Genomic DNA, 13,775 nt, shown 5'->3' on the forward strand with positions numbered 1-13,775 from the left:
GTTAAATAAAAGAATTAAAGTTCTGAGAACTGACCATGGGCATGAATATCTATCTAAGCAATTTAGAATGCTTTGTGATGAGAAAGGTATAGATCGACAATTAACTATTTCTAAAACTCTACAGTAAAATAGTGTTGTAGAGACAAGAAACAAAATACTTTTAGAGACGATTAGGCCAATGATGGTGCAAGCGAAACTTTCTATTTCATATTGGGGAGATGTTCTTTTAATTGCTGCCTATATACTTAACCATGTGCCCTCCAAATCAGTCCCTTCCACACCTTAGATCTGTCCTTGTTCTGGACATCTTCACCAAAACTCATCCTCATGGCATCTTTCAATCTCTTATTTCCAAACTCAAATTAGTGTCCGCTTTACCACCTTGAGTTTGAGAGAGGATGTTAGAATTATTGTAGGACCATTAATTGTGCCAAACTTAGTCTGCCTTACCAAACTTTGTTAGTTTCCTAATTCTATATAAAGGTTGCTCCTGTACATTGTAATTGACAGATAGAAATACAATTTTCTTTTCTTATTTTTGTTTTTCTACAATCGTGATTTTCCTTCGGAGCTCTCTTTACTTGTAAATGTAGGTTTTTATGAATGTTTTTTTTTCTTCTTCATTTTGATTCTTTTAAAATCTATATCCCTCATATACCAAAAAATAAATAAATAAATTTGAAGTCAAGGAAATTATACAAGAATACTAGAGCAACTAGAATATTGCTATTTTCTAGGCATGTTGATGGAAATATATTTGTGCAAGGATAAATCTTGGTAAACATATATTGTTTTTTTATTTACACAACAATGTTAGTTTTGATCCGAATTAGAGTGTGAATGACTATAGAACTGACAAGCTTGTTGTCAAGGCTAGATCCAATCACCACAACTAAGTGTTTATTCCTCTTCTGTTTTGATTTCTGAGAAATGTAGTAGAAATATCACCTTCTAGGTTTGAATTTGAACCCTCTCATTGGTGAACACAATGAGAAAGGATATACCGATCATAATCAAAATGATCTATATCCATCTAACTACTAGGTACTTCGACAAAAGGAAATTTTTATTATCCAAGTCATCTAAGATCCTATGAATTAATACTCAAATACCTTTAAGTGTTTTTTGATGGCATGTAAACCAATTAAATAGCTCTGTCACCATTTTCTAATGTTATTGGTATGTATCAAGTGACAAGAGCCTTTTTTTGTGACGGATGACTCATACAATTATAGTATGAGTATATTCAAAAAAAATCAGAAAACAGCAAGTCTCATAGTGCTCTAGACAACTCTCTCTTTCCATCCCATAGGACCTCCGGAGTGATCGGCCACATACGAGGCCATCCAATTCGCGGCTCTATTAGCCTCTCTGTAAATTTGCTCGGCCTGGAAAACAACATGGCCACTAACCATGGCTCAAACGTTCCGGAGCAAGGGCTAACACTCACCCACACCACTAGTACCCTCTAGATCCAACCGATCATTGTAGCCGAGTCTTCCTCGAGCAGGACTACTCTGGCCCGTAGAACGTATCGGGCATGACCTAGATCAGCCCACGCCGCCCTCAGCTCTACTTCTGGAATAAAGGTGTCGAAGATCTAGCACCCACCACTAACAACCACTCTGGATTCTGAGCCTCTAATGACGAAGCATGGACCAGCCCTCTTACCAACGTCTAGCACGCATCCATCGAAGTTGACTTTGAAAAAACTCGAGGGTGGAGGCTCTCAGCTGAAGAACACAGTTCCGACTCCCACCTGTGGCAGTGCCGCCAACCATCTTGTTCTTTTCGGCCATCGCCGATTGTGCAGAAATTTCAAAGCCAAAAGCTATCACCTCAGAGCGAACTAGTCGTTTCACTAAACATAAGTTGTGACAAGCGCCTTTGGGGCATGACAATGAGACATGTTTGTCACAAGCTGGCTGAGATCTCAGCCTTCCATCTTTTCTCCATGAAACCACATTGGACATGTGTTACGCGGTAGAGGCGGCACTATGCATCTCATACCGGTTCATTCGGAGAATGACGACATGATTTTGTTTCCTAGTCAGAGACGGGAGGACGAGGGGATTTGGATGTTTGTGGATCCAAGTCTACACAAGCTGAGGGCCAAATATAGTTTTGGCCAAGTTTGACTCTCTTGGGAACAAAACCAAAACATGCACTTAGGTCTCGACGCTTTTTCTTGCTGCTATCGGTTCTACTTGAAGCTTTTATATGCTTCTTTCTTGCATTTTGCTAAAAGAAAATAATTAGGCTTGTTAAGTCTGCCTTGAATTTCTTCATCTGCCCTATGCTCCATGATTCAATTTAACAAATTTGAAGAAAAAAAAGAATAAATCATTGGGAGCTTTTTGTAAGATTTGTGGTTGGTGTACGGGCAAAGTTTCCGCATTATGGATCTACCTGATTTTCATATAGATCTTCGTGTACTCCTCTTTCGAGAGGCGAGTGAGATGGTGCATATTGAAGATTAGGATATTGTTGAGTGGTAGCTCTATTTTTGTACTTCAGCTCTCTTTTTTTTCGACTATAGTGAAATTTTTGCTGTATCCTTACTCATGGATGTAAGCCTGTTGCTGAACCATGTAAATTAATTGGGCGTGCCTTATTTTTCATTCTCTTTGTCTTCTCGAATCTTTCTCTTGTTTTTCATTTTTGAGATTTAAATACTTTGTTTCAGGTTTTTTTGCAGCGGGACTCTGTTTAATTTTTTAAAAAAAATTAAAAAAAAAGAAGTTCGAGGCCCTTTCTTTGGTCTGGCCGATATATGTCGCTGGAGCTCCTCCCATTTCTCACCCAACTCTGTTCAAATCTTTATTAAGAGTAGAAAACTGTACTTAAGAAACTCCAAAGAAAGGGAGCAATCCTTTCAAAAGAATAAAATTTTCGTGGAACCCCCGCTAATTTTCCCCTGGAAGACATAGGACCCGGATTTTAGCAAAAAAAAAAAAAGACATAGGACCTGGCAATTCATGTGAAACGCTGAAGCTAGCCGTGGTCAACAGTCCAAGTTCTATGGTCCTTCCCTTGGCCTTCCTTCCCAAATCAGATGGGCCCACCATGCCACCTTCCCCCACTTACCCAAGAGATCTCGTCTATATAAACCCTTCGCTTCGCTTCCTGCCTCACACCACCTTTCGTTTCTATATCCTCTTCTTTGCTCTATCTCTCTCTTCCCTAATCACCTCCTCTTCCAAGACTTCCTCAACCACAAACAGCATTCTTACAGTTACAAATGGATCAACTATCCAAAAGCCAAGCCAACTATGTTCCTCTCAGCCCCATCACCTTTCTGCAAAGAGCTGCTGTCGTCTACTCCGATCGCACTTCTGTTGTGTTCGAAGGGATCCAATTCACTTGGAAAGAGACATATGACCGCTGCCGACGCATGGCCTCTTCCCTTCGATCTTTGCATGTTTCCAAGAATGATGTGGTGAGCATCGGCAATACAACTCGTCACCTTCTGCTATTTACAATGCTTCGTCGCATATTTTTTGATAATTTACCGATATTTCATTACAGGTATCTGTGCTCGCTCCCAACGTTCCAGCTATGTATGAGATGCACTTCGCCGTGCCCATGGCCGGCGCCGTGCTAAACACTATAAACACCCGGCTTGATGCAGTCAGCGTGGCAACCATTCTGAAGCACTCGGAGGCAAAGGTGTTCTTCGTGGACTACGAGTACGTCCGGCTCGCCGGCGATGCCCTGAAGCACTTAGACGACGGCAACGCACCCTTGCCTTTGGTTGTGGTCATCGATGACATTGATGCCCCGACCGGCATCCGGCTCGGCGAGCTCGAGTACGAGCAGCTCATCGCAAGCGGCGATCCCATGCACCCTCCTTGCCCCCTCCATGACGAGTGGGATCCAATAGCACTCAATTACACCTCCGGCACGACGTCGGCCCCGAAGGGCGTGGTCTACAGCCACCGGGGGGCTTTCTTGAGCACTCTTAGCCTTCTCCTCCAGTGGGAGGTGGGGAGCGAGCCTGTGTACCTCTGGTCGCTCCCGATGTTCCACTGCAACGGGTGGACCTTCACATGGGGCATGGCGGCCCGCGGCGGCGCCAACATCTGCATCCGGGCTACGACGGCCCGCGACATGTACCGCGCCATCGCCGATCACCACGTCACCCACATGTGCAGCGCCCCGATCGTCTTCAACATCCTCCTCGAGGCCAGCCCCGCCGAGCGACGAACGCTCGCCGCCCCGGTCTCCGTCCTCACCGGCGGCGCCCCGCCCCCTGCGCCTCTCCTCGAGAAGATCGAACGACTCGGCTTCCGCGTTTCCCATGCCTACGGCCTCACCGAGGCGACCGGTCCGGCCCTGGTATGCGAGTGGCGCGAAGAGTGGAACCACCGCCCGGCCCACGAGCAGGCCTGGCTCAAATCTCGGCAGGGCATCAGCGTGCTGACCCTCGCCGACGTCGACGTGAAGGACGTCGAAACCATGCGAAGCGTTCCCCGGGACGGGAACTCGCTCGGCGAGATAGTTCTCCGGGGGAGCAGCATCATGAAGGGCTACTACAAGAATCGCGAGGCCACCGACGCCGCATTCAGAGATGGCTGGTTCCTCACCGGCGACGTCGGGGTTATCCACACCGACGGGTACGTGGAGATCAAGGACCGATCGAAGGATGTTATCATATCGGGCGGCGAGAACATCAGCAGCGTCGAGGTAGAGACGATCCTCTACCGGCATCCGATGGTGCTCGAGGCGGCGGTGGTGGCCATGCCGCACCCACACTGGGGTGAGACACCATGCGCCTTCCTAAAACTGAAGAAAGAGTGCGAAGCAGGGAGTATCAGAGAAGAGGATATCATATCCTACTGCAGGAATAGCATGTCCAGGTTTATGGTGCCAAAGAAGGTGGTGTTCATGGAGGAGTTGCCAAAGACCTCAACGGGAAAAATCCAGAAGTTTCTGCTGCGGGAGACGGCTCGCGGCCTCAAGGTAACGGAGCCACAAGGGAAGAACCAGGTGGCTTATGTAAACCGTAATAACGGTCACGGCCAACCCGAGGCTCAGAAGCAAGTGTTGCCCTTTTCTCGCCTTTGAGTCTGGTGCCTGGTGTGATTTATGCATGCCACGTAAGATATTGTTGGATTATTATAGGCAGCGTTTTATCCAACGTGGCGCACGAATCCTTGAGGGCACGGTTATCATAGACATGCAGTGTTGAATAAAACTTGCTATTGAGTCAATTTATCCTTGTTTATATGGCTTGGTTAGTGTTTAAGGGTCCAGAGGAAAAGACGTGCATGTTTCTTTTAATAGCACATAATTTTATGTGGCGGTTGAGTTATTAATTCTTAATGGTAACGAGAAACTTCAGCCCTTGGTGGTGTTTTCTGGCCTGTTCCCATGGTGGTTGGTGGTGCTTGGGGCACCTAGCTTGGGAAGGTGGAAACTGATCGCGTGCTTGACCAAACTGGAATTGGCTTTCAATTCCTTCACCAGGTCCGTAGGGCCTGCGGATGCTTTTCATTTTTAATGTGAACTTAGCTTCACGAGCTCCTCAAGTGCCAAGTCGTGCTGCTGCCATTGTTAATGATGATAGTAACGAGCTTTTCTTCGCATTCGTTCCTTGGATAGAATATATTATTTCTGCGTCTCTCTCTCTCTCTCTCTTCTTTTTTTTAGCTTTTGGATTGGCAAGTAGTTGGTGCAGAACATAGGAATGTTTCTTCAGAAGGTCTTCTATATTAGGAAATTTGAACATGTGCTTCTCTTGGTCAGAGTAGTTAAGGCTTCTGATGGACATTAACTTGGCGAAGTAGTCCGAAACATTGGACTTGGTCCTTGTTGACCATGCATGTCAACCCAGTTAGCATAGCTCGAGGACAACCTTCTTTCTTATCTATCGTCCTTGGCAGTTAGCACCATTCACGTCCAGACTTCTCTCCTAAAAAAAATTCAGTGTTTGAATTTAATACTCTTTATTCATTTTTTTTTTTTGCAAACTAAGGTTCCTTGAAAGCTTGATAATGACAACTTTGTCTATATCTTGAGTTAGGCCAGGATTTTGGGGGAGTATGTACTCCTATAAAAGTTATTTAAATCTGAAAAATCTCATGGCCAAACATCCATTGTAATGAAAGATATTTCAACCCCTAAATTAAAAACTCACAAATTTATTTTAATATATCTTTTCATACAATGATTTTTATATTTAAATCTTGATATCATTGGAAAGCTCTCGGAATAAGCTTTCCAATGGTATATAATATATATGTTTATCTGAAGCTTTATAGTAAAAGTTATGGCCTCCAGAAATTCTGCATAAAATATGCTAGAGGTAGAGGATGACCTCGATCGCGCGTGCCTTCCACATGATCGTGCATTGGATTCCATTTTATATATAAAAAAGGGTTTTTTGCATTGATACCCTTCTAAATATCGAATTTTGCATAAATACCCTTCCAAAATTGATATTTGCATGTATACCCTCGTAAAACTCTGTTATTGTACAAATGCCCATAATATAACGGTTGTTCTAACGGTATTAAAAAAACCATATTTATATTAATTAAAAATAAAATAAAATTTTAAAATTATGCTATTGTTCTTGTCTTCGGATCGCGATCTATTTGCATGTCTACCTATTAAGGGTATTTTAGTCATTTTAATTTGAAACCGTTAAATTTTTAACGTCGTTAGATAGTATGGGTACATATGCAAAAACAAAAATAAAAAAGGATAGAATGACAAAACAAGTGTTTGACGAGGGTATACATGCAAATATCAATTTTAGAAAGGTATTCATACAAAATTTAATATTTAGAAGAATATTCATGCAAAAAATTTCAAAAAAATTCTAGTCTATGGACCGCACCCTATTTAGTCCATAGACAGCGCAAGGTGTATTGCACTCAAAAGCGCATCTGACCTGGCGTCAATGGTCCCACACCTAACGTTCTCATAGTGCGCGGCCTGCGCATCCACATGGCGTGTTCTTGTGTCCGTGTGTCACAGCGCGCGCCAATGTGCGGTTGGGCGCTACGTATCCACATGGCGCGCGGCTACGTCATTTGGAATTGAAAAAAATGAGTGCCTTAAGGCAGTTAAATCTTGATGAGTGCCTCAAGGCCAATGTATATATCTTTTCAGGTTGCCTCAATGATTCTCTACCAAATCCTAGCATGACACTTTGGGCTTGTTCTTAACAAATTTAACACTCTTAGGTCCAGTGAACTTATGCTAGGTAAGGCAGTCTTCAATAGAAGACACCTAATCTAGAAAGGCAGCTGGGTTCAGTTGAGCATGGAAATCAACCTAACGTCCAATCTGACCTTTTTGTATGAATCCTCTTCAGGGGTCAAGCTGGTTGGGCTAGATCTACTTGAGGCATGACTCCTCCGATTGAGGCTACATCTTCATTAGGTTGGACTGGTTCTAATGGTGCAGTATCAGAAAGGTTCTAATGGTGAGTTGGTGTGGCATTGGAAGGCTTTCGACGACGATGATTTAACCGTCAGCTGGATTCTAATGGTGTGGTGGCTGTTGTCGATTGCTTTAGGATTCATGCAGCACTTGGGGCCAACTAGAATTCTTAAGGTGACCCTTGTCCTGGGTTAGGCTGTCTTAGAAGGTCCGGAAGTAGGGTAACAGGAGTGCAATGGGGGATGCCTGCAATTGGATGACAAATTGGGGTCAAAACTACAAGGTAAACCTGGTGTGGGATGCCCCCAGGCTCTTAATCCAACTTTGATGGGATGAGGAGCTAATCACTCTAAACTCAATCAAGTAGAAAACTAAAAAGCAAAGGAGAAAGTAGAAAACTAAAAAGCAAAGGAGAAATGGAGTTCGACTTCAAGCAGTATAGCTTATTCTACTTGAAACTAAACTTATTTTCCTAAGAAGATTTGCTTTTATTTTTGAAATCAAATAAGAATTCTAAATAAGCTAGAAATTATATTCTAAGTAGACCAGAAATCCTAACTAAGCATGCTCACAACCACAAAACAATCGACGGTCTCAAAATAAAAAAGCAATAATTAAGAAAACAAAATAGGAATCTAAATCCTGCTCTAATGCCAAATTTGATGCAGGTAAAGATTCCTTGTTCTGCATGAGATCAAGATAGTGTTAGCAATATATCATATAAATAAACAATAATTCTATTAATTCAATTAATGGAAAATCTTAAAGGGAATAATATACATGCATATTATTCGGCATCCAAATAATTCTATTTTAATGTAAAATAAATCTATTTTATCACAAAATAAATCTATGCATTTAATAAATTTATATTATAGAATTTCAAATCCTACAAATCTACTAATATTAAATTAAAAATAAAAGTAGAAGAAAGTAGCCTGATTGAAGGCAGGTCGAAACGCGTAGACGCTGTCCCAAAGAAGTATTTGCCCCCACGTACGGGTCACCCGGCAATCCTTCTCGGAGATACGACGACCCTACAACTTCTTCTTCGGCACGTCTCGGAAGAAGTCAAAGCGAACCCGATCGAACTTGCAGATCCAGCAAAGAACGGAATGAAAAGAACTAAATAAACTGAATAAAAATGTAAAAATAAAATTTGGAAGTGGCTAAGAGGGAGAAGAATTTTTTCAGAATTTTTTCACTATTTTTCTGAAATTTTTCGTGCTTCCAAAGAGATGAAATCAAGGGGTTTAAATAGGAGTTTTTACGGGGGCCGTTTGGTCATTTGCGGACGCGTTTTCAAACGCATCCGTTTTCAAATGCGTAACGCCCGCTGGGCGTTACCTTTTTCTCAAACGCGCACGCGGCCCGAGATTTTGGCCGCGTGCGCATTTAAGTTTTTTTTTTCAACAATCCCCCACAAAAAAAACTTAAATAATTTTAAAATCAAAATAAAATGCTGGATATCTTATATTATGTAATAGGTGTAGGTACCTTTCGGTTTAAACCTTCACTTAGTGACAATTGATTACATCTGTGGAGCCAAGGTGGTCTTAACCTTGAACCTCGGTCCATGGCTCAGATTAAATCAACAACACACATAATATAGCCCGATCTGGGTTCTAAGTGGGTTGCGTTGTTATGGCCATGCGCAGATATCTATCATGTGCTTTTTAGGGATCGCCCATTTTTCATAATCGCGGCCTCACGACTGCACATATAGGTGAGTCCTAATAAGGAAGCTAGCAAGGAAGCTCCTGCCTCTTGGGTCTCGGACTCATTAAGAGTTATACAAACGAGCTCATCCTACCGCTTGCTTCACTAGCGCCATAGGGATGAGGAAAACATGAAATAGTGCTCCTCTTAGTCACACTCCGGTTTGTTTCTACCCATTGAACCTTTTAAGGTTGGGTTCCCACCGTGGTGATCTATCTTTATGGGCTAAGCCCCATCCCCCTCGACGACTCTAGAACTACTGTTCTAGACAAGCCTTTAGTAAGCTGATCAGCCAAGTTATTTTCTGATTTAACAAAATTAAAGGCAATAACATTATTTTTTAATTTATATCTTAATGATTTATGACGCACTTTTAAGTGCCTGTTCATTTTTACATTGGCATTTTCTTGGTTGCACTTATCTATTGCAGATTTACAGTCACAATGTAAGGAGACAGGTGGTAAAGGTGACTCATCTACAGGAAGGTCTATTAGTAGATCTCTAAGCCACTCAGCCTCAGTGCTAGTAGTGTCTAAAGCTATCAGTTCAGACTCCATGGTACTCCTAGATATTAAGGTTTGTTTGGTGGATTTCCAAGACACAGCAGCACCTCCTAGGAGAAAGACGTATCCTGTGGTGGATTTAACATCTAAGGTATCGCTAATCCAGTTGGCATCACTATAGCCTTCTAGAACAGCAGGAAACCCACTAAAGTGCAAACTATAGGACTTGGTACCCTTAAGATACCTAAGAATTCTATGTAATGCCGTCCAGTGATCTCTATTTGGATTAATAGTATATCTACTAAGTCTATTTACAGCATATGCTATGTCTGGCCTGGTGTAGTTTGTTAGGAATCCTAGTGAGCCTATGATTTGAGCATATAGGCTTTGAAGGACAGGAGTTCCTAAGTTCTTCTTAAGATGAGTAAAGGGATCAAATGGAGTAGAGACAGGCTGACAATCAGAATAATTTAATTTATTAAGTATCTTGTCAACATAATGACTTTGGGATAACTCAATACTTTTTGCACTTCTAATTATTTTGGTATTTAAAATTAAGTCAGCTTGTCCCAAGTCTTTCATATCAAACTTATGAGTTAAGAATTGTTTTACTTCATCAATTATCTGAAGATCTGTCCCAAAGATCAGTATATCATCTACATAGAGGCACAAGATCACAAATTTGTGTCCAACTCTCTTGTGGTATACACATTCGTCTGTACTATTGATTTCAAATCCAAATGTCAGTATAGTTTCATCAAATTTCAAGTGCCATTGCTTGGGTGCTTGTTTAAGACCATAAAGAGATCTGACTAGTCTGCAAACTTTATTTTCTTGGCCTGGGATTTTAAATCCCTCTGGCTGGTCCATATAAATTTCTTCATTTAAGTCTCCATTTAGAAAAGCTGTCTTAACATCCATCTGATGAATCACTAATTTATGAATGGAGGCTAATGCTATAAGGACTCTAATAGTAGTAATCCTAGCTACAGGTGCATAAACATCAAAGAAATCTACCCCAGGTCTCTGAGTAAAGCCCTTGGCAACTAATCTAGCCTTAAATTTATCTACAGAGCCATCAGGCCTAAGTTTCTTCTTAAAGATCCATTTGCACCCTATAGTTTTACAACCAGGAGGAAGATCAGTCAATTCCCAAGTATGATTTTGGATAATTGACTGCATCTCATTATCCACAGCTTCTCTCCAAAAAGGTGAATCCAAGGATTTCATTGCGTCCTCAAAGGTAGTTGGAGAGTCCTCTATAAGAAAAGTATAGAAGTCATCTCCAAATGTTTTCTCTACCCTGGATCTCTTACTCCTTCTAGGTTCTGCTTCTACTTCTACTTCACTTGTCCTTATTTTACTAGAGCTACTAGCTATACCACTATCTACTCTAGTCTTAAGTGGAAAGGTGCCTTCAAAATATGTTGCATCTCTGGCTTCTATGATGGTGTTGTTACTAATATCACTTTCTTCTGAATTTATCACTAGAAATCTATTGGCATTACTATTGGCTGCATAACCTATGAATATGGCATCCACTGTTTTAGGCCCTATTTTCTTTCTCTTAAAATCAGGTATTTTTACTTTTGCCAAGCACCCCCACACTTTTAAATAGCTAAGATTAGGTTTTCTATGTTTCCAAACTTCATATGGGGTTAGATCATTATTTTTAGAGGGAATCCTATTAAGGATATAACAGGCTGAAACAAGAGCTTCCCCCCACAAATTTTCTGGCACTCCTGAGCTTATAAGCATAGAGTTCACCATATCCATTAAAGTCCTATTCTTCCTTTCTGCTACTCAATTTGAATGGGGAGAATAGGGTGCAGTCACTTCATGAATGATTCCATGATCTTCACAAAATTGAGTTATATCATTGGATGTATATTCACCTCCTCGATCTGATCTATGAATTTTAATTTTCTTTTCTTGTTGGTTCTCAGCTTCGATCTTAAATATTTTAAATTTGCTGAGCACCTCATCCTTGGTTTTAATTAGATAGATATAACAGAATTTGGATAGATCATCTATGAAGGTCACAAAATATTTGTTACCTCCTCTAGAAGTTCTACCAGAGTCACAAACATCACTATGGATCAACTCTAATAGATCTGAATCCCTATTAACGGATTTAAAAGGCTTCCTAGGGAGTTTAGCTTCTACACAAATTTGACATTTCTCATGGTTCTTAAGATTACTTTTTGGTATTAGATTTAGGTTCATAAGTTGCTTAATTGAATTATAATTTACATGACCTAATCTACCATGCCAAATAGAAGGAGGCTCTATATTCATAATCAAAGGATTTTCATTTATTGAAGGAGCTATTACATTCAATTTGAACAATCCTTCACTAAGGAATCCTTTTCCAATAAACATAACACCATGAGAAATTACAACCTTATTGGACTCAAAAACAAGACGAAAGCCTTGCTGGACAAGCAAAGAACCACTAATGAGGTTTCTCCTAACAACTGGAACATGTTGGACGCCGTGCAGTGACAGGACTTTTCCAGAGGTAAGCTTTAAGTCCACACGTCCTACTCCTAACACACGTGCCTCCGAGCTGTTTGCCATGATCACAGCTCCTCCACTTGAGATCTGGTAAGAAGAAAACCAGGAACGATCCGAACAAATATGAATACCAGCTCCGGTATCAATCCACCAATCTAGTGATTGTAAAGTCATGTTAACTTCAGGAGTGAAGGAAACAGACCTGAAAGCTGTTTCAGAGGAGCCAGCGCCGGAAGTCACCATGTTGACTTGAGCACTGGATGTGTGTGGACCCTTCTTCTTAGATTGAAGAGGTGCAGTCTTCTTATAGAAGCATTGTGGAGACAAATGGTTGGTCCGACCACACACATAACAGAAACGAGCACCACCTTCCTCTTTCTTCTTCTTCTGCTCCTGGGATTGAATAGGCTTCCCATTGTAGTGGTGGTTAGGGTTTCTAGGGTTGTAGGGTTTCTTCTTGAAATTCTTACGGAAGGGTCGGTTCTGATTTTTCTTAGGAGGAGCTTCTACATTATATGCATTATTTTTGGGTCCAGTAGAGGTATTATTTCTGAGCCTATGCTGCTCTTCAATCCTAATGGAGTTTAAGACTTGGGTTAGGGTGAGAACTCCTTGGGTATGGCTCAGGGTCTTGGCAAAATCAGACCAAGAAGTAGGTAGTTTATCTATCAGACAGGCTACCTGGAATGATTCATCCAAATTGGTTCCATTAGCCCTAAGCTGGTGGATCAGGGTTTCAAATTCATGAATTTGGTCATTCATAGGCTTTGAGTCCACCATCCTAAACTTATTGAAATCGGAGGCCTTGAACCTCTTTACCCCAGCATCATCAAGACCATATTTGCTATCTAGGGTGTCCCAGAGTTCTTTGGCACTCTTGGCTATGTAATAGATATCACACAGCCTCTCAGAAAGAGCACCTAGGATTCTATGGATACAATGATAATCTATCTCATCAGGTGTCCTAGAGGGTGTGCTAGTGGAGGCAGAATGTTCAGTGTTGGAAGAGGTAGTTGGGTTGGACCCATTATCAACTTCGGTCGTACTTTCACCTATGGCTGAGATTAACCCTAATGTGGTGAGCCAGAACCGCATTTGATTCTGCCACCTCCTAAAGTTATGGCCATCAAATTTTTCAGGTTTGGCACTAAGATGGTCACTAGTGTTTGAGGCCATAGGATCAGGGTTACAGAATAGTGACAGAAACCTGATTGAAGGCAAAAAATCTATGTCAAAAGGTTGCACTAATATTTATATTGAACTTTGGATGTCTAATTGATATATCCAAAAAACTAATAGCCAGATCAGCTCCAGATCGGTGGTGGAGCACTAGGCTCACTTAAGTACCAGCCTTTCTTAGGCACGTATGCCTTTTTGACAAGCTTTTCTTAGACACTATTAGTTAGTGGATATAATCACTAGAAATCACACAAATTCAATATTTAAAATAACCTAAATGCAAATTTAAACGAATTAACTAATTTTTGAATTTTTCGTTTGACCTTTCCGAATTAGTAACAATTGATTACTAAATTAATTCTAGCAAACAATTATTGTAATTAAAATCTAATTTATCAATTCAATGAATTATATATATATTAGAGTTGATTTATTTGCTTATTAGAATAATTGATTAGTAATCTT

The 13,775-nt window shown here is 41.1% G+C and overlaps 1 protein-coding gene across 1 annotated transcript; it reads left to right on the forward strand.

Moving 5' to 3' along the window:
• Positions 1 to 3,136: 3,136 nt before the first annotated feature.
• LOC103708848 (trans-cinnamate:CoA ligase, peroxisomal-like) lies at positions 3,137 to 5,213 on the forward strand. The gene is made up of 2 exons (XM_008793941.5): positions 3,137 to 3,439; positions 3,529 to 5,213. Exons 1-2 carry the CDS (start codon positions 3,242 to 3,244, stop codon positions 5,065 to 5,067), a joined length of 1,737 nt encoding a protein of 578 aa, XP_008792163.4. The 5' UTR covers positions 3,137 to 3,241; the 3' UTR covers positions 5,068 to 5,213.
• Positions 5,214 to 13,775: the final 8,562 nt, after the last annotated feature.

The sequence above is a fragment of the Phoenix dactylifera genome, chromosome 4, assembly GCF_051530095.1.
Source record: "Phoenix dactylifera cultivar Ajwa chromosome 4, Ajwa_hap1_PhDact_Kaust_v1.1, whole genome shotgun sequence".
Classification (NCBI taxonomy): domain Eukaryota; kingdom Viridiplantae; phylum Streptophyta; class Magnoliopsida; order Arecales; family Arecaceae; genus Phoenix; species Phoenix dactylifera.

Excerpts from the sequence above, each read along its gene's own strand:
- LOC103708848 (XM_008793941.5), top strand. The coding sequence starts at position 3,242 with ATGGATCAACTATCCAAAAGCCAAGCCAACTATGTTCCTCTCAGCCCC. Across the intron at positions 3,440-3,528 it reads ATGTTTCCAAGAATGATGTG|GTATCTGTGCTCGCTCCCAA; the intron begins GTGAGCATCGGC and ends ATTTCATTACAG.